General features: G+C 37.3%; 1 protein-coding gene across 1 annotated transcript in view; it reads right to left on the bottom strand.

The window, feature by feature from the left end:
- The window catches only part of BMP5 (bone morphogenetic protein 5), a 123,507-nt gene that overhangs the window by 46,829 nt on the left and 51,019 nt on the right, over positions 1–25,659 (bottom strand). The window contains exon 2 of the mRNA NM_001204901.1: positions 18,820–19,012. Within this exon, the coding sequence (NP_001191830.1) occupies positions 18,820–19,012 (193 nt within the window). The remainder of the gene's footprint in view (positions 1–18,819; positions 19,013–25,659) is intronic.

Genomic DNA, 25,659 nt, shown 5'->3' with positions numbered 1-25,659 from the left:
CAGATGCAAGCCGTGTCTTCGACCTACACCACAGCTCATAGCAACACCAGATCCTCAACCCACTGAGTGAGGCCAGGGATCGAACCCACAACTTCATGGTTCCTAGTCAGATTTGTTTCCACTGCACCACAATAGGAGCTCCTGTTATTCATTATTTCCTTACTATGGGAAGCCTTAGCTACATATTTCTAACATTTAACCTTTACAATCCTTTGTACTGATGAAATTCAGGCTCAAATAGGTTAATGGTTTAAAAAAAAATGGAACTCCATCAAAAAAGTATAAAAATACACTACTATGCATTTATCAATCTATGCCTTCTTTATTTTATTTTTTTTTTATTTTTTTGGAGTATAGTTTGCTTCCAGTGTTGTGTTAATTTCAGGTGTACAGCAGAATGAATCAGTTATACATATACATATATCCACTACTTTTCAGATTCTTTTCTCATATACATTATTACACGTGTTGAGTAGATTTCCCTGTACAATACAGTAGGTCCTCATTACTTTCTATTCTATATATAGTAGTGAGAAGTCCACTAGTATGCATTTTATAACCTTTTACACTGTGCTGAATCTGTTTGAGAATATATTCATGTAAGGAAAAAGAGAGCTATGTCATAATAAGCTTTGTTAAACGCTCGTCTACTGTGTTTTCAACCTCCCTGTATCTTAGAAGTCACTTCAAAGGTGGTTTGCAAAAATGTATAAAAAGTTAATTTTGAATAATCAAATCAAGTCATTACTATTCCTCTAGGAAAAAAATCATCTATGATCATTGAAAACCAAATTATTTTTAAAAGAATTAAAGAAACTTGGTCAACATTTTAAAAGCTACATCTTCATTTCTTATTTCAATTTGATTTATATCATTCTTTCATTAACCTAGAGAAGTTAAAATAAATGTATTATGATCAATTTAATTGTTAATTTACCCCACCCCCAAATATGCAATTTTCATTCTCCTTCACAATTTTAATCACAGCATTTACCAAAGAAGGGTTACAGACACTTTTTTACATCCAATCTAGAACTCAGTTTGAGATACCGCAGACTTAAGACAAGCATATACTATAGTACAATGAAAAGACTGATTAGTTCCCACTTGAATTTTAAGGACCCATTATATCCACAGTGTGATGGAACATCGATCAAATTCTACTTCTTCCTCCTAATTTGAAAAAATCTACCAAATAAACAGAATCTAAGAAAATATGGATTAGCCTTCAAATTTTGAAATATTTTAAAAGTATCTTTGAGACTGGAATCTTGGAATTAACTTAATCATGTTATCAGCTTCTTAAACAGAAATGTTGTCGAAACTTGGCCTCTCTCCACCAGTGCTGAACAGAAACTTAAAGACAGTGTCTGGAGTGAAAGAGAAAAAGATAGCTTTATTGCTTTGCCCAAGCAAAGGGGGGCCACAGCAGGCTAATGCCTCAAAGACTGTGCCCCCCTTGGGAAAGATTAGGAGGTGGTTTTACAGTTTGGGGAGTGGAAATAGGGCCATAGATAAGGATCAGGGGAAAGGCAAGCTTGCATTGTCTTTCAAAGCTGGGAATTAGGGGTTCCAGGACTGGTTCTGGTGGTCCTCCTTTATGGAATGAAGGATGCTTCATCAAATAGTTAACATCTTCCATTTGTTAGGGGTTTTAGTTCTGCAGAAGGGCTCCAAGATATTGTTATGCATATTCCTTGAGGAGGAACCAGGACCCTGCCCCAGGGCTGCACTACTGTCTCTGGACGGCTCCTCCCTGGTCTCTGCATCCCCCTCCCTTCCCTGATTAGCAACTGCCCTTTGGAACTCAAGGAAGGTCAGGAAGGCTGAAGCTTATTTCCTAAAAACAAGAAATGGAGGACAGAGAAAGGTTTGTGTGCCCAGGAGCCCCACAGGGACCTAGCTCGGTTACGGGAAGGATTTACCTTATAATTTGGAAAATACTCAAGTGCTACCCTACTTTCAAAGCCTGCTTTCATTTAAAATATAGTAAAGATGTTCTAATAAAATCTGCATAGTGTACAATGTCATCCCTTGGCATGATATAAAGAAACATTTGAAAACGAACAGATGAGTTCTGAGAGCAATTTCAACTAGTTAGCAAATCTCTGTAGGTAGTTATTTAGACGTGTTTTCTATTATTTTTAATTGTGCTCCTTTTCCAGAAAAAGTATTTTTTCCCAAACTATTCACATTCAAGTCTCAAAACTTTTAAGTATGTCTATAAGGAGGATTTCAATAGATATATTTAGAAAAAGCATCAGCCAACAGATCCAAGCAAATCCTAAATACCAGAATATCATTGATGCAAATCGCAATTCACTGAAAAGTAAACCTGGGCAAACAGTATGGCTTGAAAAATCCATACATTTCTTATTCACCTGTGAAAACTTATGAATGTTCAGTTGCTTTCATAGGTTTCATGGTTTCCTATTCTTGAGCAAAGCTATTTTATTTTTGACTGTTAACTTCTTTTTTTTTTTTTTTTTTTTTTTTTTTTTTTTTTGTTGTTGTTGTTGTTGTTGTTGCTATTTCTTGGGCCGCTCCCGCGGCATATGGAGATTCCCAGGCTAGGGGTTGAATCGGAGCTGTAGCCACCGGCCTACGCCAGAGCCACAGCAACGCGGGATCCGAGCCGCGTCTGCGACCTACACCACAGCTCACGGCAACGCCGGATCGTTAACCCACTGAGCAAGGGCAGGGACCGAACCCGCGACCTCATGGTTCCTAGTCGGATTCGTTAACCACTGCGCCACGATGGGAACTCCTTGACTGTTAACTTCTATTCTTTAATGTCTCCTTTTTCCTTTTGTATAAAAAGCTCTTCTGTGTTACCTACAGATAAGAGAATAGGCTTTGGGAGAATCAAGTCTATTTCTAATAAGTACAACAGTAATAATCCTGTAATTTTCACTCATGTAGCAACTTTCTTAACAGCACCTTAAAAACAATTCCTATCCATTCTATAGAAAATGAGATGTGATTTCTTTGGAAGCATAAAATTACTCCATTAAAGAACGTCACTTAGGTTCCTGGAAATAGCAGAATGTACTAAATATAGTCTATGAACAGTATAAAATACATTTGTTAAAGTTGCCTTGCCTTACCATTTTTACCTGACTTTTTTTTAGAAATTCTTACATCTAATAAAAGAACATTTTAAAGATTAAGGCACTTAAAAGGAAAGCAGTACAAAGAAAATATGTCTGTAGAAAAATAGATTCATTTGTAGCAGAAATGAACTCATAATCAATTACCTTATATTTTGTATGATTATAATAATGAAACAAAACTTTAAAATCTGCATTCTAGGAAAGCAAATAAAGTCTGTTTACATGGATGTATGCAAGCGAGTATTTCAGAATATTATTATATTCATTTTCTAAGGCCGCCATAACAAAGTACCATAGCTTGGGTGGCTTAAACAAGACATGTATTGTCTCTCAGTTCTGGAGGCTGGAAGTCCAAAAATCAAGGTATTGGCAGAGCTGGTTCTGTTGAGGGCTGTGCGGGAAGGAATCTTATTGGCCTGTGCATGGCTGTCTCCTGCCTGTGTCTTTGTATCATCTTCCCTATATGCATAACCCTGTGTCCAAATTTCCCCTTTGTATAAGGACTTCAGTTGCTGGATTAAGGTTTACCCTCATTTTAACTGAGTTACCTCTTTAAAGACTCTATCTCCAAATAAGATCCCAATCTGAGATACTGGAGCCTAGAACTTCAACAAATGGATAGAAGAGAGAGGGGAGCACAATTCAACCCATAACACTATTTTAAAAAAAATTTTAAGACAGGAATAATTCTGGATGTGAACAGTCTGTGTTTATTGACGTTCTATCAATTATCAACATGAAACATTTTCAGAAACTAATACGTGAAAATAAATTTATATTGATCAAAATATTCATAATTACTAGTCAGTATGTTTCTTTTTCAGGTAGAATTTGAACCTTTGTCTTAGATGTGATACAGATCAGTGTGATAATTTCTCACACAGCTAAGTACAGTCATACTGAACAGAGTTGTAGCACACAGATTCATTGGATATGAAATGTGTAGCTATATTAAATATAATAACTGAAAAATAACATGCTTATGTGTAGATATGGTTAGAGTTCAATACAAATACATTTGAACATACCTTTTTTTTTTTTTTTTGTCTTTTTGTCTTTTTAGGGCTGCACTTGAGGTATATAGAGGTTCCCAGGCCGGTGGTCTAATCAGAGCTATAGCCAATGGCCTACGCCACAGCCACAGCAACACCAGATCCGAGCTGCGTCTGCGACCTACACCACAGCTCACGGCAACACTAGATCCTTAACCCACCGAGCAAGGGCAGGGATCGAACCTGCAGCCTCATGGTTCCTAGTTGGATTCCTTTCTGCTGTGCCACACAGGACTTCCTATAAGTAGTTTTGATATTAGTGAACCCCATTTTTCAGGACTAAAGTTATAGGTTATCAAAAGGGGAACATAACTCAACCTAGAAAAGGAATGAACAATATCCAAAGATGGATACAAAGTCAGAAGAATGATTTTATTATTCTATTTTTTGTCAAGTATGAATGGTTATAAAAGGTGTATATTGGTGCCAAGTTGACAAGAGTGGACTGATGTGGCTTTATACTTTGTCAAATTAGCTAAAAGGGAACTAAAAATCCCAGAATTCTCTTCCATTTGATTTTGTGTTAAGATTGTCAATAGAAGAAACTTCTGCGGGACCCACAAGCAAAGCAACAGCCAAGTTGATTCTTGGAAGATTCCTGCTGCTCACACCATGGTTGCTGAGCTGCTGGCTCACCTTGTTTTGGGGACAGCTTCTTCCAGCTTCTGTTGAACTTCAACTTCATTGAATTCTCTAAATCCTGGCCCAAACTCCCCCTTCCAGATCATCTCCTTCAGCTTCTCCACTTTCTGAGCAAGTGGTGGTAGAGCTGATGGTGAAGGGCACCTGCCACCCCTGCAGGTCACCCACGTCATTGAACTTGGAGTTTCTGGGAGATGGGTGTGGGTTCTAGCTTATTCTTGCAGGTGCTACTTCTGCTTCACAACCATTTTCCCTCCCAGCTTCCTCTACTACAAACTCCACACCATCACCAAAAAAACAAAAGCCTAACAAGTTCACCAGGTCCCACAATTGCAGAAAGTCAAATCACTGTAATAAACTCCTTATTCCTTACCACTCACAATGGCTCTATTTCTCTTATCAAACACTAACTGTCATACTCCCTGGAATGGGTTGAACTGTGTCCTCCAAAAAGACGTGTTGAAGTCTTAATCCCCAGAGGCTGTGAATGTAATACTTGAAACGTGACCCTTTGGAAAGAGGGTCTCTGCTGTTGTAATCAAGTTAAGATGAAGTCATTAGCATGGGCCTTAATCCAATTATGACTGCTGCCCTTATAAGAAGAAGAGAAGAGACACAGATAAAGACACACAGAGGGAAGACGGCCATATGAAGACAAAGGCAGAGATGAGACTTATGTTGACACAAGCCAAGGAACATTTGGAGATACCGGAAGCTGAAAGAGGCAAAAGAAGAATCCTCCCCTAGAGGTTTTTGAAGGAGTACTGCCCTAACAACACTTGGATTTTGGACTTCTAGTCTTCAGAACTGTGAGAAAATAAATTTCTATTGTATTAAGCCATCCAAGTTTTGGGTAATTTGTTTCAGCAGCATTAGGGAAAAAAAGCACACTTACCTAGTTTTCACATATTAAATATTTCGCATATTAAATAGGAGATGGGCAGTCACATCAATGGCTGAGAAGAATAGGAAGAAAAAAAAGTGTCTGTAAGATTTGGTAGGGAGGAGAGTGTTGGTGGATAATCAGTAGAGTGGACTTAAGGGAGTCAAACTGCAGTGGGTTGAGGAGTGGATAAAAGATAAGATAGGGATGGATTTAAAGCAAAGTTTTATATTGTGAGCTTGACTAAGATACAGAGAAGAGAAACAGTGTGGCATTTGGAGCAGTCCGAGCAAAGGGAGTCAAACAGAGGGATTTCTAATTAGTGCAAGAAACATGAAATATTTATAAGACACATTTAAATTCACATTTAGAAGATAGAACATCTTACACTATTTCAACACAAGAAGAAATGTGAGTGGACAATACTGAAAAAGCTTCCAAAATAAGCTTATGTTTGGTTACTACTCTATGACATCGTCCTTAGAGTTCATATGCAAAACATCTTTATAAATGAAATCACTTCTTAGTAGGGGGAGCTGGGTGAATGAATATGCATCGGATGAGTCCTTGGATGGGACCCCCATTCATCTTTTGACAAAATCTATTTTCTCAAGGGTATTGTTTCATAGGCTTGTGGCAAATAAACTCTCTTGCTTATTTCTAAGTATGATTAACAAACATTTCTTACTGGTATCTTATTACTTGAGCAGAAAGTTTAGGACACAGAGCTCCTCTGAGGAGCTTCATTATTAGTCTACTTTTATAAAGCAAAGAATCGTAATTATAGGTGGAGTTGGTATCTACTTAATTTCAACAATGACTTGGCTATACTTAGGCTTTGCTTAGTATTAGAAAGTATAATTATGTCCTTTAAATCAATTTTCTGAGCTTTTGTTTCTTCTTTAAATTAAAGATTAAAATAATATCTACCTCATAAATCTATTGAAGGAATAAAAGATACACAAATAAAAATGTTATGCAAATTACTGTAATTGCTATTATCTTACCAAAACACATTTACAGCATGTAAGTACACATATGATAAATTGTATGTCTGATGCTTGATGGCATAAATAGGGTCAGAAATAAAAATTTATGCAATCACTACCATAAATGTTCTTTGATAACCTGTACTTACATATTTTGGATATAGAAATTCATTCATTTTTCTTTGAATTTAGTTATATTTATTGACACATATACTCCATAACGAACCTTTGTCCTTAAATTAATTAGAGGGAAAAAATTAAGGTGAAAGCATACCAAAAGGAAGTAAAATTATTTGTATCATCAACAATGAGATAATGAAAGAGAAATATTCTTTAGATTTTTATAGTTTCAATTATATGTATGAATGCATATATGTGCATACATACACATTATATATAGAAAGAGTACGTGTATGTATATAGAAAGAGAGAAAGGGGGGAGAAATAGTTAACCAGAAACATAAACATTCTACTGTTTAACCAAGAAGCTCTAAATCTAGCCAAGAAAAGCTTTGGGAAATTGTCTGGAAGATACACTGATAAATTTCAGGGGAAAAGTTAAAATATTCCTCTATTTCCATGAGGCATGAACCTTACAGAGCACAGTGATATCTCCACTTTTCCCAAACTTTCTACTATTATAACTTTTTCACCTTCTTCCACCTCCTTTTGCCTCTGAATAGCTTATCATGCCTAGTAAAAATGTAACAATGGCCACCCAAGAAGAAAGCATATATCTTTCTCTGGGTGTCTGACATAAATATATACCACACTACTTGAGGAATCTGATATATAGCTCTAGTACAGGACACATTAACAAGGAATGCAAATTAATCAATGATACTCTCTGGAGTTTATAATGTCACAAGTATCTCTCAGGAGCAACTTAGGCTTAAAAGTGTTAGAATTTGACTTTGTTAGCTGATTGATATTTTCAGATGGCAATTATTTTTTCTCCCAAAACAAAAGTGAAATAATGATTCTTTAATCTCACAGAACACCAATTTTTCAGAATATCTAATTTGATGTTTTATTTACATTTAAAAGACATGCTGCTGCCATGAATACGGGGGTGCATGTATCTTTATCTTTTTCAATGAAAGTTTTGTCCAGATATATGCCCAGCAGTGGAATCATACGGTAGTTCTATATTTAGTTTCCTGAGTACCTCCATACTGTTTTCCATAGTAGTTGTACCAATTTACATTCCCACCAACAGTGGAGGAGGATACCTTTTTCTCCACACCCTCTCCAACATTTGTTACTTGTTGACTTATTAATGATGGCTATTCTAACTGGTGTGAGGTGGTACCTCATTGTAGGTTTGATTTTCATTTCTCTAATAATTAGTGATATTAAGCGTTTTTTCATATGCCTATTGGCCATCCATATGTCTTCTTTGGAGAAATGTCTATTTAAGTCCATTTTTCAATTGGGTTGTTTTTTATGTTGTTGAGTTGCATGAGTTCTTTGTATATTTTAGAGATTAGGCCCTTGTCAGTTGCATCACAGGCAAAGATTTTCTCCCATTCTGTGGGTTGTCTTTTCATTTTTTTTTTAAAAAGATACATGCACCTCTATGTTCATAGCAGCACTATTCACAATAGGCAAGGCATGGAAACAACCTAAATGTCCATCAAGAGATAAATGGATTAAGAAGATGCGGCACATATACACAATGGAATATTACTCAGCCATTAAAAAAGACAAACTAATGCCATTTGCATCAATATGGATGGATCTAGAGACTCTCATACTAAGTGAAGTAAACCAGAAAGAAAAAGACAAATATATGATATCACTTATTTGTGGAATCTAAAATATGGAACAAATGATCCTATCTAAAAATAACAAACAATCAAAAACCAGAAATAGGAGTTCCCGTCGTGGCGCAGTGGTTAACGAATCCGACTAGGAACCATGAGGTTGCGGGTTCGATCCCTGCCCTTGCTCAGTGGGTTAACGATCCGGCGTTGCCGTGAGCTGTGGTGTAGGTTGCAGACGCGGCTCGGATCCTGCACTGCTGTGGCTCTGGCGAAGGCCCGTGGCTACAGCTCCGATTCAACCCCTAGCTTGGGAACCTCCATATGCCGCGGGAGCGGCCCAAGAAATAGCAACAACAACAACAACAACAACAAAAGACAAAAAAAAAAACAAAACAGAAATAGATCATAGCCAAGAAGGGCAGACTTGGGGTTCCCAAGGGGGAAAGGGGAAGGAGTGGGATGGATGGGCATTTTGGGGGTTTTTTGGATGCAAACTGTCATATTTGGAATGGATGGGCAATGGGATCCTACTGTACAGCACAGGGGAATGTGTGTGATTGGGTCACTTTGTTGTACAACAGAACTTGACAAGATATTGTAAATCAACTATACTTTAATAATAATAATAATAATAATAATAATAATGATAAATAAAAGGCATGATGCAAACTGGTAGAATAGTAACACTAGACAGAACTGAACGACAAGCATGGCAAAAAAGGGAAAACAAGTTGAATTCCCAGTAAGAAAATGCAACCACTTTTCTCTTTGCATAGTTTTTTAAATTGCCAAGATATTGCTAATGTTATCAGGTTTTGTGGCATTACATCATCCCATATTTTTCCCTTGCAGAAAGATCTATTGAATACACACACACACACACACACACACACACACACACACACACACACACACATACATACACATGGGAGATTCACTCAGTATGAAACAAAGAGGGGAGATTATCACATAGACAGTCCAGCACTTTTAATGTCCCCTAATGAATGAGTGATATACCCAGTTCAAGTCCCAAGAATTTTTCCATGCTATGACTCTTATGACCCCAAATAGGAAATAGTCAAAGAAAAGCCGACTTTACAACACAAATTATTCCATTATTTGGAATAATAATAACAATTATTCCATTATTCCATTCTATTATTATTTTTAGGCTTACAACCTAAATCTTCAAGTAGAGTGGGATTTCTCAACCTCAGCATGAAGGACAGTTTGAACCAGATTATTCTTTCTTTATGTGGTGGAGGAGTGTCCACGGAAGAAGGTTTAGCAGCATCCTCTGCTACCCCAGCATTGCCACCCACTGGCTGCCAATAGCACCCCCATCCCTCTACCCTCACCCACAACCAAAAATGCTCCAGACATCACTAAATGTCTCCAAGGGACTCAATCCCCCTGTTGAGAACCAGTGAACTAGAGCATGATCCCTACACACTGCAGAAAGTAAGCCGTGCCTGTGTGCCATCCTGTATACATAGAGCAGACAGCACTCTCCATCTGAGTGTTAGTTACACTGCTCTCAAGAGCCCATGAGATCTTCCTGGGTGGAAACTGTCACTGTACATCCTATAGCACAGAAGAATCACAAATCTTAGAGAAGCAGGAGGCAGGAGATGATGTAAATATGAAGCTGACTGTGAACTGGAATGATGACAGCTGAACTAAATATATCCAAGCAGTGAAGGTGGTGAATGACAGCGAGCAGGCTGGCTTAAACTGTTTTCACGATGGAGCACAGAAATTTATATTCATAGCAGGACATTAGGAAAAGGTCAACTTCTACACAGCACATTTTCTTTCTTTTCTTTTCTTTTTTTTTCTTTTTTTTTTTTTTGTCTTTGGTCTTTTTAGGGCTGCACCTGCAACATATGGAGGTTCCCAGGCTAGGGGTCAAATTGGAGCTGTAGCTGCTGGCCTACACCACTGCCACAGCAACACAGGATCCAAGCCGAGTCTATGACCTACACTACAACTCAACTCACAGCAACACTGGATCCTTAACCCACTGAGCGAGGCCAGCGATCAAACCCTCAACCTCAGGGTTCCTAGTCAGGTTCATTAACCACTGAGCCACGACGGGAACTCCACAGCACATTTTCTTGGGGGAATATATAAATATACATATTTGTGAAAAAAATTAATTCAAGTAAAGCACGTAGCACAGTGCCAGACACATGGTGAGTGCCCATTAAATGGTTAAGTGCTAGCTGCTGTTCTTAGTAGTATGACTACTGGCATTAGTCCTCTCCTTTGTATTATTTAATTCTTTGTGCATTTAAGTATTTAAATGCTTAGGAATATATCTCCTAAGATACATATCTATCCCTCCCTTCATCCCTCTCTCTCTCTCTCTCTCTCATTCTCTCTCAATGTCTCTCGCAATACAGAAAGTTCTTACCCATCTTCAAAGACCCAACTGAAGGGTGATCTCCTCCAAGTGGCTTTTCCTGAGATGCTTCACCTTCCCGCGTGGAGAATTAATTTCCCCTTCATTTGTATTTCCACAACATCAGTGCATACTTCCATCATAGTGCTCAGCACACTGTATTACAGTTATTAAAGTCTGTGTGTGGCAAGCCTACCACAGCCCCAGCCTCAGGCTATACGATTCTGGGATCCTACTTACTCCCCTTATGTCCCCTGTGCTGGCCACATGTAAGGTGTTCAGCAAAAGCATGCCCAACTCAGCTGAATTATCTGGAAAATTCAATCAAGTAGAAACCTCGTTTCCCAATAATGCCAGATGTATGAGGTGTGACTGAAGAGTGAGGCCTTCTATACAGAATTTGGGGCTGTCAGCCTTACATGAAAAGATTAAACAAGTGAAATGATGCAAAGCGTGTTAACTTTTTACCAAGAAAAATAAAGATTTGGATAAATATCAGAACACTCTTTTAAATTGCACACATTTAAAAATGAGTAGGGATAAACGCAAGAGGTAGGAGATGGTAGGAATAAAATATATAATTTCAAGAGGTTTGAGTCTTGCTAAGATAAATAAGTGTGAAAAGAGATGACATCATGGGTCTGTCTCTTGTTTACATAACACTGTCAAAGAATTTATAGACCAGATAGCCAATAGATCAGATGATTTCTTGAATATATCTATAAATCATCAGTCTAAATTACTGCAAGAATCCCCACCCTGACACTCCTGGATGACATTTTAGGGAAACTGAGCCTTAAATATATGAAAAACACAAGTGTTTGCATTGTCAAATGCACTGCATTAAAGATTAAATGTCAAATCACTGCATTACAGTTTGTTCTGACATTTCAATTGCTTCTCAGTTTAATTCAAAACACTAAGTACATGGATAAAATTCACAAGTTTGAAGGTAGAAGTTTTAAGAGGGTACCCTAAGATTGTAAATGTTCAGAGGTACTAGTTTCTTTTCCTATCTCATTTTCATTCTTGATTTGAGAAATATATGAAACCACAAAGAATCAATCCTCAACAAAGAGTAATAATAACCAGATAGTAAAATCAGTTTTTCAAATTGAAATTCTTTCAGTTTGAACTTTGATCACATGATATACAAGTGAAGTTTTTTAATCCATTCCTCCTCACTTTCAGATAATTAAAGTCAAGGTTTCCAGTTGGCAGGGAATTTTTCAATAAAATAAGAGGAAGAAATAAATTCATCTTCATTTTCTGTAGGGGAAAAAAATGCCTTTCACAGCTTAAGAAAAAATAAGAGCAATTTACTTTTAAATTCTGGGGTTTTGTTCAGTTTAGTCTGATTTTTGCCCCTCTCTACCTGGAAATGGTGAGTTTGCTATTTTGTAAAGAAATGTGTAACATAAAGTTATTTCATTATCTTTTCTCTTGCTCAACTATACTTATACTTGTTTCTGATGATAAAAAATAATTTTCACTATAAAAATTTAGGAAGTATGGAAAGGGGGAAAGAATTTTTTTTTATTTTTTTTTATTTTTTTGCTATTTTAGAGCCCACTCGCAGTATGTGGAGGTTCTCAGGCTAGGGGTCCAATCAGAGCTGCAGCTGCAGGTCTATGCCACAGCCACAGCAACGCTGGATCTGAGCCATGTCTGCAACCTACACCACAGCTCATAGCAATGCCAAATCCTTAACCCACTCAGTGAGGCCAGGGATCAAACCTGAAACCTCATGGTTCCTAGTCGGATTCATTTCTGCTGTGTCATGACAGGAACTCCGAGAATTAAAATTTAAAATTACCTGCAAGCTTTCAATGAACACTTGATACTTCCTTCCAATCTGTTTTCCACATGAATTCTTTATAATGAATATATTATGCATATAATATGCAAATCATAATTATGTGCATAATATGCAAATAAAAGTCCTGCTTTGGGTTAATTAACCTTACACTCTGAACACTTTCCAGTGGTACTAAATATTTTTAAAACACAATTTCTACTTGCCACATGGAGTATAGCAATTCCATTTTCCAGGAAACAAAGTGCAACTTTTTCTCTCCTGTTTAACATGGAAGTATTCGCAATTTATGTAACCAAAAGTAATAATTCTAAGATAAACATGTATACATGAATCTTTGTCTAATTGTCTATATCTCTGATATTTCTATAAAATAAATTCATATATAACCAGTCTCTCATCCTCTTCAACTATATTTTAAACTGTATTTTCCTACCTCTTCAACTGTATTTTAAAGAAGAATTTGACTATCTGAAACTTGTGTTTTCAGGGACAAGTTCACAGATAAGTTTAGTGCTCATAAATTGGGTGATTTCCATTTAAATATTAGACTTAAGAACGTACCAAGTCCTTTCATATGACTCAGATCAGGTAATTTTTAATTAAGTGAATTCACCTGGCATCATTTTGCTTACTTTATCTTTACATAAACAGTAGAAAATGGTAGCTACTGTTATTATAGTAACCACCTACTTTTGGTTACCTTTTGTATATAAGCCTCTAAACTCTAGTAAAATAGATGCTCCTAGGAGTTTCCTGGTAGCCTAACAGGTTAAGGATCTGGTGTTGTCACTGCTGTGGCTCAAGTCCCTGCTATGGTGCGGGTTCAGTCCCTGGCCCAGGAACTTCTGTATGCTGTGGGGACAGCCAAAAGGAAAAAAAAGAAGAAAAAAGGTGCTCCTATCCATCTCTAAGAGTATACATCAGTTGATGTACTTAAACATCAACTCTGGTCTTTGCACTGTGATAACAGCCAGCCCTTCCACGTCATCTAAAATATTTTTTATTATTCTAAAATACTACCTTTTGCTTTTATTCTTTTTTATAGATTTATAAACTGAGACCCACAAGATGTACATCGACTTCCCCATGTGGGAATTCCAAATTCTAGGCTCATATTAGAGCACAAAATACATCACTATTTTCTTTCTTTCTTTCTTTCTTTTTTTTTTTTTTTTTTTGTCTTTTTTTTTTTGGCCATTTCTTGGGCCGCTCCCGCAGCATATGGAGGTTCCCAGGCTAGGGGTCGAATCAGAGCTGGAGCCTCCGGCCTTCGCCAGAGCCACAGCAACGCAGGATCCGAGCCGCGTCTGCAACCTACACCACAGCTCTCGGCAACGCCGGATCGTTAACCCACTGAGCAAGGCCAGGGATCGAACCCTCAACCTCATGGTTCTTAGTCGGATTCATTAACCGCTGAGCCGCGATGGGAACTCCCATCACTATTTTCTACAGTGACTTTGAAATCCTCCTCGGAACCCGAAATATTCTAAGAAGAATATATGCTGTTTCTATATCTTCTGTCCCTTAAATGTCTTTCTTTGGAAGAGAAGGTGGCGTGTAAAAAGGAGATCCTACATTTACAGACAATGAGAGAACACAGGATTGAATTTTCTTTTTTTTTTTTTTTTTTGCCATTTCTTGGGCCGCTCCTGCGGCATACGGAGGTTCCCAGGCTAGGAGTCGAAACAGAGCTGTAGCCACCCGCCTACGCCAGAGCCACAGCAACGCGGAATCTGAGCCACATCTACAGCCTACACCACAGCTCATGGCAACGCCAGATCCTTAACCCACTGAGCAAGGCCAGGGATCGAACCCTCAACCTCATGGTTCTTAGTCGGATTCATTAACGCTGATCCGCGACGGGAACTCCATGGATTGCATTTTCTTACACTACAGGTTAATGAATGCCTTTTTCAACAATAAGGAAAGCATTTTGCCAGAGGTTCTCCCACCTCATCGGTGGTGGACAGAATTGAAACACAAGGTATGCATGCTTGAGTCTGCATATTTCAGAGACTGAAACAAATAATTAGGGGAAAATTTCCATACACATTAGCAAAAACAAATACCATAGAAAACAAATTGGTATAGCATAGCCCTACATGATGAAAATCATAATTCAGCAACAATACTTAATAGTAAATGTTCAAAAATATGGTAGAATTGAATTAATACTAAGTTGACTTTGTTATTAAAATTTTCAAGATAATTTTCAGTAAATTGAGTAGGAACCTATTCAAGCTATGAACACTGATCAAAGATAAATATGTACTCTAAAATATGCTCAACATCACTAATTATTAGAGAAATGCACATCAAAACTACTGTGAGGCACCACCTTACACCAGCCAGAATGGCTGGCCATCATCAAATAATCTACAAACAATAAATGCTGGAGAGGGTGTGGAGAAAAGTGAACCCTCTTACACTGTGGGTGGGAATGTAAATTGGTGCAACCGCTATGGATAACAGTATGGAGATTCCTCAAAAATCTAAAAATAGAACTACCATATGACCTAGCAATCCCATTCCTGGGCATCTATCCAAAGAAAACCATAATTCGAAAAGATAACATGCACCGCAATGTTCATTGCAGCACTATTTATAATAGCCAAGACATGGAAGCAACCTAATGTCCATCAATAGAGGAGCAGATATAGAAGATGTGGTACATCTACACAGTGGAATATTATTCGGCCATAAAAAAGAATGAAATAAATCAGCAATGTGGATGGACCTAGAGATTATCATACCAAATGAAGTTAGTCAGACAGTGAAAGACAAACATCAAATTATATCACTTTTATGTAGAATCTTTAAAAAAGATACAAATGAACTTATTTACAAAACAAAAACAAACTCACAGATTTTGAAAAACTTATGGTTACCAAAGGAGATAGGTGGGGCTGGGGATGGATGGATCCAGGTTTGGGATTGGCATACGAACACTGTAGCCTATGGAATGATTGGCCAATGGGGACCCGTTATATAGCACAGAAAACTGTACCTAATATTTTGTGATAATCTATATGGGAAAAGAATATGAAAGAGAATTGATGTGTGTACATGTATAACTGAATCACTTTGTTGTACAGCAGAAATTATTATGATGCTGTAAATCCACTATATTTCGATAAAATTTAAAAGATGAAAAAAGATATAGACTTTAGAAATCATTTTTCAAAGATTTAGGAAAAATATCAGTGGAATTGTGGATTTTAGAGTAGATTTAAACACATGTTAAAATAAGTAAAGACTTGGCCAAATTATAGCCAAGAATACTGAAAGAACATGCAGGTATAGTCGTAGAAACATTGAGAATAATATGTTTAAAACCAGCTATAATTAGAGAAATACCAAAGTTTCAAGACAAATGTTCCATTTTTAGGAGAAAGGATATTTCCCGAAACTATGAGATCTGATAAGTTAAGCATCACTATCGATAAATATTTCAAAATATATTATTAATAAAAATCATCATGGATTCTTTCAGAAATAAGTCTACAAATTACTACTGATAGACTCTTAGCCCTTTATTTTCATCATTGTTATTACGTCTTAAATTATACTGTTCACATACTTAGAAAATAGAGCGAAAGAAAGAAAATAGAGTGAACTAGGGGTGGCTAGTTCAATGCATAACATTCAAAAATATCCTGAGCAGATAGAACAAGGGACCTAAATAAAAGTTAGGATCTTGAATTGTGATCAAAGTAAATGACTTTATTTGGGTTCAAATAATTAATATACTCCAGAGGATAAAGGCCTGCTGTACAAATGTGTAAAAAAAAAAAAATACATGGTATGTTAGATAACCAAATACAAATTCAACATGCATAAAAATATATTGTGGAGTTCCCCCGTGGCACGGCAGGTTAAGGATTTGACATTGTCAGTGCAGTGGCCCAGGTCACTGCTGCTGTGGCATGGGTTCAGTCCGTGGCCTGAGAACTTCCACATGCAATGGGCATGACTTACATATATATATATATGTATGTATATATACAGTGAGTGGCCAAAAATAAAGATAATTCAAGCATTTTGGGATATGTTCATGGAAGAAGTATCCCATTCATGGCTAATGACAATTTCAAAACTATAAATCATACCCAAATTCATAGTGCTGAGGTTAAAAAAAAAGTAAAATTACTTAAGACACTATCCCTTCTTAAAGGAGCTCACAGTCTACATATGGAAGCAGACACAGAAAAAGAGTATTATAAATAAATATTTGTTAGCTATGGCAATATAATGAAATTATATTTGGCACATTATTTTCAATTCTAGTCATTTAATTTTAAAAAGACACCACTATTATTTAGTATTTTTTAAAAAATCATGTCCTATCCCAGGCCCTATCTCCGTGAGAGGAAAAAAAAAAAAAAAAATCAGTGTTCTCAGTTTATAAATGGAACCACAGGATTAAGTTTTTTTTTTAATAAAATAAAATAAAAAATTCACCCGCAGACAAATAGCTAGTAAGGGTTAGAGCTGAGAGAAGAACAGATCTTTCTGCCGTAGAATTACTGGTCTTAAAATAACAGTGTAGAGAGATCAATATTTATTAAGGTGTGTCCTGATGAACCAGAGTTTCATATGATATTAAGTATTACACTCCCACCCAAAGAAAAAGATTCCATAGTCAAATAATGTTGAGGAAGACGAAGTAAAACAAAAGTGACAGGTTTCTTTACTATAAAGCCTTTCCAAGAGGAAAGTATTCTGATCCTGACCCTCCTAAAGGTCAGTTTAACCAGCAGACTTTTCAAAGGCATTTGATCCCAGAAGTTTCTTATTTTTTCCTCCCTGAATTTTGTGAAGGGCTAGTGTTCCATGGACCACCCAGTGCGAAATCCTGAACATAAGAAAATTTTTAAAAAAAAGTCTAAATATCGGGACCCGGAAATATCCAATGAGGAGAGAGAGGGCTTGAGGGTTCACCATAGCTGTCTTGAAATACTGTCTCATCAAAGGACACAGTATTTCATCAAAGAGAAGATCTAGATCTAATGAATGGAAGATAAATTTCACCTCAATACCACACTCCAAAAAGAATTTTTTTTTTTTTTTAATTTAAGAGCTGTCCAACAGAACGGCTAATCACCTATAAAAGGTGTTACCCAAGCAATTTCTGCATTGGGTGAAAGGTCTGAAAACACCACTCATGTCCCTTTCCAAATCTTATAGTGGATGGCTCATTTGCAGCCATTATCGGTGGAGGCTTTCATTTAGTATTTCATGTTCTCTGCCCATTTTTTTGTACCATTTTGAGGCATTTCATAGACAGAAGACATACAGGTTAACGGTCAAAAGCTGTTACAAATACAATGTCTTCCATCAAAATACACATCACTCACACAATTTACACTTATGCCAGGGAAAAATAAAACCACTGTTCTCTAACTTACAAAACACCAAGGGAATTAAGTCATCTTAATTATAAATCTCATGTGTGCAGAATAAAATGGAAGTTTTCTCATTTGCAAAACAAGGCAATGGGCTTAGTTAGAAAGCACATTCTGAGGGGTGGGGGATGAGACCCCTTAGCACACCGATTGGTGTCAGGAGTAGGGAAAAAGCTGTGAAATGTACAAGGCACCTTTCAGATCCGTTACTCTTAAACAGATCTTTACCTGGCCTTGACTGCTGTTACATCAAAGAAAGTATGCTTTAAATAGATCGTGTGGGTTATCAGTGGATTTCACTACAAAATATAACATTTGTCTGCTAGGGTAATAAGCTAGATATAAAGCTGATTCCCACAGAGTACTCTCTCCAATATTCGGTGATAACCTATGTGGGAAAAGAATCTGAAAGAGAATGGATGTGTGCTCATGTATATGACTGAATCACTTGGTTGTACAGCGGAAATGACCATGACATTGATAATCAACTATACTTCAATAAGTCATTAGAGTGTTTTTTAAAAAGAAAGGGGCGGGGCATTTTAACTTTAGGCTTTTAATCAAGACATCTTATATTTACATCGAGGTCAATTTATTTCCTAAGTAAAATTCATACTTTAGAAATAAACTCCCATTTTTCTCATTCTTACAAACTTGAACTGTATCAAAGTTTTGCCAACGTAACCTACTTTGAAATTCAATTATATCCTTTTTATTCTCTAAAAGTAAATAAATAAAGTTGATACCTATTTGTGTATTCCTTGATGATCTGATATATGCTAATCTTAATCGTTTCGTTTTCAAAGCGGCTGTTGCTCCGGTCCTTGTATATCCGGAATTCTGCTGCTGTCACTGCTTCTCCATGAGGAATTTGAGTAAGATCAAACCGGAATTCTTTGTAATGCCTTCTCTGGTGAGAAAAATCCTTGTCTCTTTCAACTGAAAAAAAAAAAAAGGAAAAGAAAACGGAAAGGAAGGGAAAAGTTAGCCCTCTATAACATATGGAAATTGCTGGTAAATTCTTTAGCTTTGAAAATGAAAACAAACAAGCAGGATGTTATAAAACTGGGAAAACACTAAAACCACAGACTCATACGTGCTTCCAGTTGAAGGAAATTCCACAAACCAACAGCCTTCAGTTCAAAAGCGGTATAGCCTCTGTGGTTTTACCCAAATTCCTGGCTCCTAAATGGAAAGGTTATCCAAAAATGTTTTTAAAAGGGAAGGTTGTAAAGTTATTACTAGTATGTATCAAGGACCAGAACAGAGAGGGGTTCATACAGGAATTAGGAATCTGTGATAGAAAGCTCCCGAGTTTCAGGTGAAGTCAGCAGGAGGATTTAGCACAGCCGAGGGAGGAGAGTCAGAAGGAGGCCTGAGGAGCTGCATGCAGGCACAGTGGGACTGCGTTTAGGAAATTTTAGAGGTCAAGGAAATAAAACAAATTCATTTTCACAAGAAGGATTATTCCTAAAATATCTTCCCAGGAGAGTTTTTCCTCCTTTTAGCAAATGAAATGCTCTTTTAAAAAAAGAAAAGCAAAATGGACTTCCATTAGTTCTTTGAGATTGTTAAGTGCAATCTCCCCACCTGTGGTGCAGCATCAAGCCTCCCAAAGACCTCTGTCCTTATGCAAAATTGAGAGGGGAGCTATTCCCACCTTCAGCAACCTTTCTATCAAATGAGGTCAGAGAATTTTTCCTCCTGGGAATATTAAGGAGTGTTGAAGAACCAGGACCGTGTCGGGCATATTGAGAAAATCGTGTATTGTTTGATACACCCTATGTTGGGTTTCAAAAGCTTTCTTAAGAAACTAGCTCTTGAAAGGGCTCATTTTTGGTAATACAATATCATTGAATAAAGTTAAGTTTCTCAGCATTGGTAAGTTTCTCAAAATCTCAGTCATCTCAGATAATACAGGACAGATTCCAAACAATCCACTCCCGGCAAATCACTATGTCCTTGTGTCTCTCAAGTGTAATCAAAGTGTTTTTAAAATGTATCCAGTGGCGTTTCATTGCTAAAATGTTGATACAAAATAAAAGATGGATGTTATATATACGATTCACAATTTTCAAAAACTGGATGAAGATACCAAAAATACCTTTAGGAGGTTAATTGAAATGATACCAACACTACTGGAAATATATGAAACTTGGGATCCTAAACTGGAGGAAGGGTCACGGTTAAGGAAGAGAGAAGGCAGCCAAGACCATCCAGGAGTGATTTGGGAGAACTGAGACTGCTGGACCCCTAAGTTTATTATTTTGGTGCATAATTTGTTTTGTTTTTTTTTTTTACTTTGTTTTTCTTTTTATGGCCACACCTGTGGTATATGGAAGTTCTGGGGCTGTAGGTCAAATCAGAGCTGCAGCTGCAGGTCTTCATAACAGCCATGGCAACACCAGATTCAAGCCACATCTGCCACCTATGCCACCGCTCATGGAAACACCAGATCCTTAATGCACTAAGTGAGGCCAGGGATGGAACCCGCACCCTCAAGGGTACTAGTCAGATTCTTAACCCACTGAGCCACAGTGGGAACTCCATGGTCCATAATTAAAACCTCTGATCTGTCTAAGCTCCAGCTGGTGGTAGTGGAGACGCTATGAACAGGACTCCATCTCCATCTGTCCATTCTCTTGACTGAGCCATATGAGAGGGAAAGCGTAAGGGCAGAAAATACCTACAAACCCGATATCTAGTAACTAAAGTGTGCATATGAATTTTAATACTAGCCACAACTCTTGTTTACAGATAACTGCATTTAATTCGCAGTAAACCTGTTCTCTTCTGATCTTAACTAAAATGAAGTAGATGGCATCAGGAAACAAAATTTTAAAAGAACTGTTCTAAGTATTTCATTAATATTAATATATTACACCTCATAATAACCTATGAGGTAGATTCTATAATTATCCTTATTTTATTTATTTATTTATTTATTTATTTATTTATTTATTTATTATTCCTTTTTAAGGGCCGCACCCACGGCATATGGAAGTTCCCAGGCTAGGGGTCCAACTAGAGCTATAGCTGCCAGCCTCCGTCACAGACACAGCAACGCCAGATCCAAGCCACTTCTGCGACTACACCACAATTCACGGCAACGCCAGATCCTGACTCACTGAGCAAGGCCAAGGATCAAACCTGCATCCTCATGGATACTAGACAGATTCGTTTCTGCTGCACCACAATAGAAACTCCTTATCCTCATTTTGAAGCTGAAGAAACTTAAGAGGTAGAGGAAATAAATACCTTGCCAACGAACTTGAACCCACGCATTTGATGCCACCAAGCTTTGGTCCTTAAATGCCAGGATTATGCAGCTTCTGCTTAAAATCTATTACTTTTTCCTAATTTACTAAGTATTTATACTTTAATAAAGATCTAAAATCTTGCATTCACAAGACCAAAATCCAAAAAGCTCTAAGAATTGAAATTTCGCTTCAACTTCATTTGGCAGAAGAACTGGAAATTAACTGATTTGAGGTGATTTTAAAGTCCTTATTTATTTCACTTTACATTTATTTCTTTGCCGCAGAAATGTTCATGTGTATGACCAGACTCTGCTTGAGGAATTCTGTACTTTATGGTATAAACACTGCTCAGTCATTCAAAAAAAATTTTTTTCTCTCTGTTCTAAAAGTCAACATTCAAAATGCTAAGTGATAACAATCATTATCCAATTTTTCATGAACAATCAATTTTATATTTGAGATTTAGGCAAACATAACTATAGTCTTGGAAATAAGGGCTTTGACATGAGTTTGTTAGTGTCCAGTCTAAAGCATGCACCTGCATAATGCGGATGAGTATTGAATTCATCTTATGTAAAGTCATTACTGTTCTGGAATCTCCTGTGAGATGTTAGGGTAATAAAGTGGAAAGCTAGAATTTCAGCTATTATTATAAAATTTCAGTTTTCTAATCCAAGCTATTTAACCTAACCCCTGAAGGGGGCACATTTTCAAAGAGTTTAATAAAATTTTATATGAAATATACCACATAGAATAAAGTTGCAGTGCAGATATGTCCAGGGGTTAAAATGCCTATATCCTACTGCTTTGAATCACAACTGCACTGGGATAGTCCATGGGACATGTTCAAGTGAGTAATGGAAAATAAAAAATAGTATTTACATAGCCTTGCAACTCCTATGATGCTCACAAATATTCACCAGGTAATCTCAGTTACCTCAAAGAGTACTGCTAGGGAGGTGTCAAATATTAATATCCCTGACTTAAGAATAAGAAATTGGGTGATGACAGCTAGGCAGTAACAGATGTCTGCCTTCTAAAGCTCATTATAAATCTCTGTTCAATGTCCATACCACCTATGTAATGACATTCTACTTGGAGACTAGTTAGCATTAGTATAACTGACACTCGAACAACCTGGGGACCAGGGAAACAACCTCCTGTGCAATTGAAAATCTGCATTTACTGGAGTTTCCATTGTGGCTCAGCAAGTACAAATCCTACTAGTATCCATGAGGATGTGGGTTCCATCCCTGGCCTTGCTCAGTGGGTTAAGGATCCGGCATTGCCATGAGCTGTGGTGTAGGTCATAGACACGGCTCGGATCTGGCGTTGCTATGGCTGTGGTATAAGCTGGCAGCTGCAGCTCTGATTTGACCCCTACCCTGGAAACGTCCATGTGCCACAGGTGTGGCCCTAAAAAGCAAACAAACAAATGAAAATCTGTGTATAACACTGACTCCACAAGTAACTGCTGAGCACCTACTGTTGACCAGAAGCCTTACAGATAACATAAACAGTGGATTAACACATATTTTGTATGTTATATGTATATCTATGTATATTTCTTAAATTGTTATTATAGTCGATTTACAGTGTTGGGTCAATTTCTGTTGTACAGTAGGACCTCATTGCTTATCCATTCTAAATAGTTTGCATCTACCAACCCCAAACTCCCCGTCCATCCCACTTCCTTCCCCTTCCCCCTTGGTAACCACAAGTCTATTCTCTATGTCTGTGAGTCTGTTTCTGTTTTGTAGTCTTATGTATATTTTATGCATTCATGACACACTTTTTCTTAATTTTTCCAATATTTCTAGGCGATGCTGTTTGTGTCTGAATTTTTTCAAATTGTTGCAAATCTCCAAAAGATTTCCTGATATATTTATTGAAAAAAAATCTGCATATAAGTGGACCCATGACCCATTGTTCGAAAGTCAACCATATATTCAGAAATGTTTATCAGCAGTAGACTGAAACATGGAGAACAGGCTGGAGAAACAAGGGTTTGATCATCAGGGTGTAATTAGCATCTGACACAATACAATGACTCATCCAGAAAAGTTTTCTAATAAACATTAGCTGAAAGACTATGAATGGATGAAAAGCTGGTGCTGTTTTTTCACTCAGCAGCATCCTGTTGCATTTCCCATGGACTAAGTCCATGACCATTTACTTAACTCTCATTTGGGGAGCCCCTGTTTTATTTAATCTGCATGACTTTACTTACGTCCATAAATTTCTATAACTTACTGAAGAGCCCACAACCTATAATTGAGAGGAAACAGACTTCCACCCAGGGTCAAGGTTTCAATTCCCCAAGCTCTTAACAACACAACACTGTGTTTGTTTTTCCTGGATGCAGTTTTGTTTGTTCATTTTATATAATTATCCCTCAAGAGAGTTGACCTCTCAGTGCTTATATTCTGCTCTGTGATGCTTCTACCCTATAGAAGCTGCCATACATTCTGGATTCTGCTCACTGCTCTAGAACGCACTTCCTCCAATCCTTATCATAGCAAATATTGTGTTATATTCACTTATTTAATACTGATTCCATTTCCTATCCAAGAAAAGGTTTAGGAATAAGCAAGTGATTGTATTCACAACTTGAATTAGTAGTATATAGTATCTGTATTAGTATAGAAGGTCACTCTTTTCCCTACAACCATATTTTAAAATAACCATAATTCACCAGCTAGATCTTCCATACCCCAACCCTTCTCCATTAGACCCACTGCCAAAAACAACACTCCCAAAACAGATGAAAGAAAACATACACACATATCATATTCCTTACATGTAAGCTTGTAAATAGGAACTACCCTTGCCTTGTTCATATTGTGATGTTTTTAGTAAATATTAAAATGTCTTGTGTTTCCCCCATATATAACAGTATTCTGTATAACCCCTTGCAACTGGAAATGGCTTGGGAAGGTTAAAAGGTAAACAAACAAGTAGAAAAAAAAATCTGTCAAATGTACACTATTTGGGGGTTTTGATTCATAGTGTATTAAATTAAATATTGGGGCCTTTCAATTCACTCTTTAATTTATATGGTACATCCACAAAATGCCATGCATGAGTTCCCAAAACATCTTTATGATCATTTCTTTTTTTTCTTTTTTTTTTTTTTTTTGTCTTTTGTCTCTTTTTGTCTTTTGTTGTTGTTGCTATTTCTTGGGCCAGTCCCGCGGCATATGGAGGTTCCCAGGCTAGGGGTCGAATCAGAGCTGTAGCCACCGGCCTACGCCAGAGCCACAGCAACGCAGGATCGGAGCCGCGTCTGCAACCTACACCACAGCTCAGGGCAATGCCGGATCGTTAACCCACTGAGCAAGGAAGGGCAGGGACCGAACCCGCAACCTCATGGTTCCTAGTCGGATTCGTTAACCACTGCACCACGACGGGAACTCCTTTATGATCATTTCTAACAGAATATGTTATCAGATTAAAATACACAAGACTCCATAAAAACTATAATGGCATCCCTATGTGGTGGTAGAAAAGCTCTCTCACTTACCAGCCAAAACAAAGAAAAACAAACAAAGCAAAAGAACACAGCACAGCAGAGCAGAAGGGAGTGCTCACTCAAGCCAGACCCACACTTGTCAAAGGGGATGAGAAACAACACGAGGGTTAAAACATGCTGAGACCAGGAGACTAACACTTTTCTCTAGTAGAGACCATTTCTTCCTCTCATACCATGGATGCTATTTCTCCCACGTGAAGTGGAAAAGACATTCAAGAACAAATATGACTAGATTTAAAACATACATCCTGTATCCACTGATTCACCTTCAAATACTGTATTTAAAGAGAGAACCCAACAACCTGCCCAGACTGCTATTTTCGCATCTGTTTACATATTTAAAGACAACAACAGGCTGTATTCTGCTGAACAGCCATACAAACATGACACTGATGTCAGGTGCTCCTCTCTCACTGTCATTTATGATCCATGCTTCAAAAAGTCAGCAAAAGGTATACCAATTACCACTCAAAACATGATCATAATGATAGTAGGAAATGTCCTTCCTTCTGCTTCCAAGAAGGAGATTGTTGTGGCTTTCAAATATTTCCCTCTATGAACCACCTACAATACCTGAAAGCTCCCTACCCTGACAGACCAGAGAATAAATTTATTTTTATAGTTAGGTTTTTTAAAGTGGCAACATCAAAGCGTACAAGAGGTAAAATATGAATCAGAGGATTCACATTCCATTAGCAATGGGCTGAGAGTGAAAAGAAACAGGATTGCCTTTACATAAGCACCAAACTACATTCTAAACGCTCTAAATGGCCTAAGTTCTGCAAAGATTAAGC

This window comes from Sus scrofa, chromosome 7, assembly GCF_000003025.6.
Source record: "Sus scrofa isolate TJ Tabasco breed Duroc chromosome 7, Sscrofa11.1, whole genome shotgun sequence".
NCBI classification, from domain to species: domain Eukaryota; kingdom Metazoa; phylum Chordata; class Mammalia; order Artiodactyla; family Suidae; genus Sus; species Sus scrofa.
This window is presented reverse-complemented; position numbering and strand designations above follow the sequence as displayed.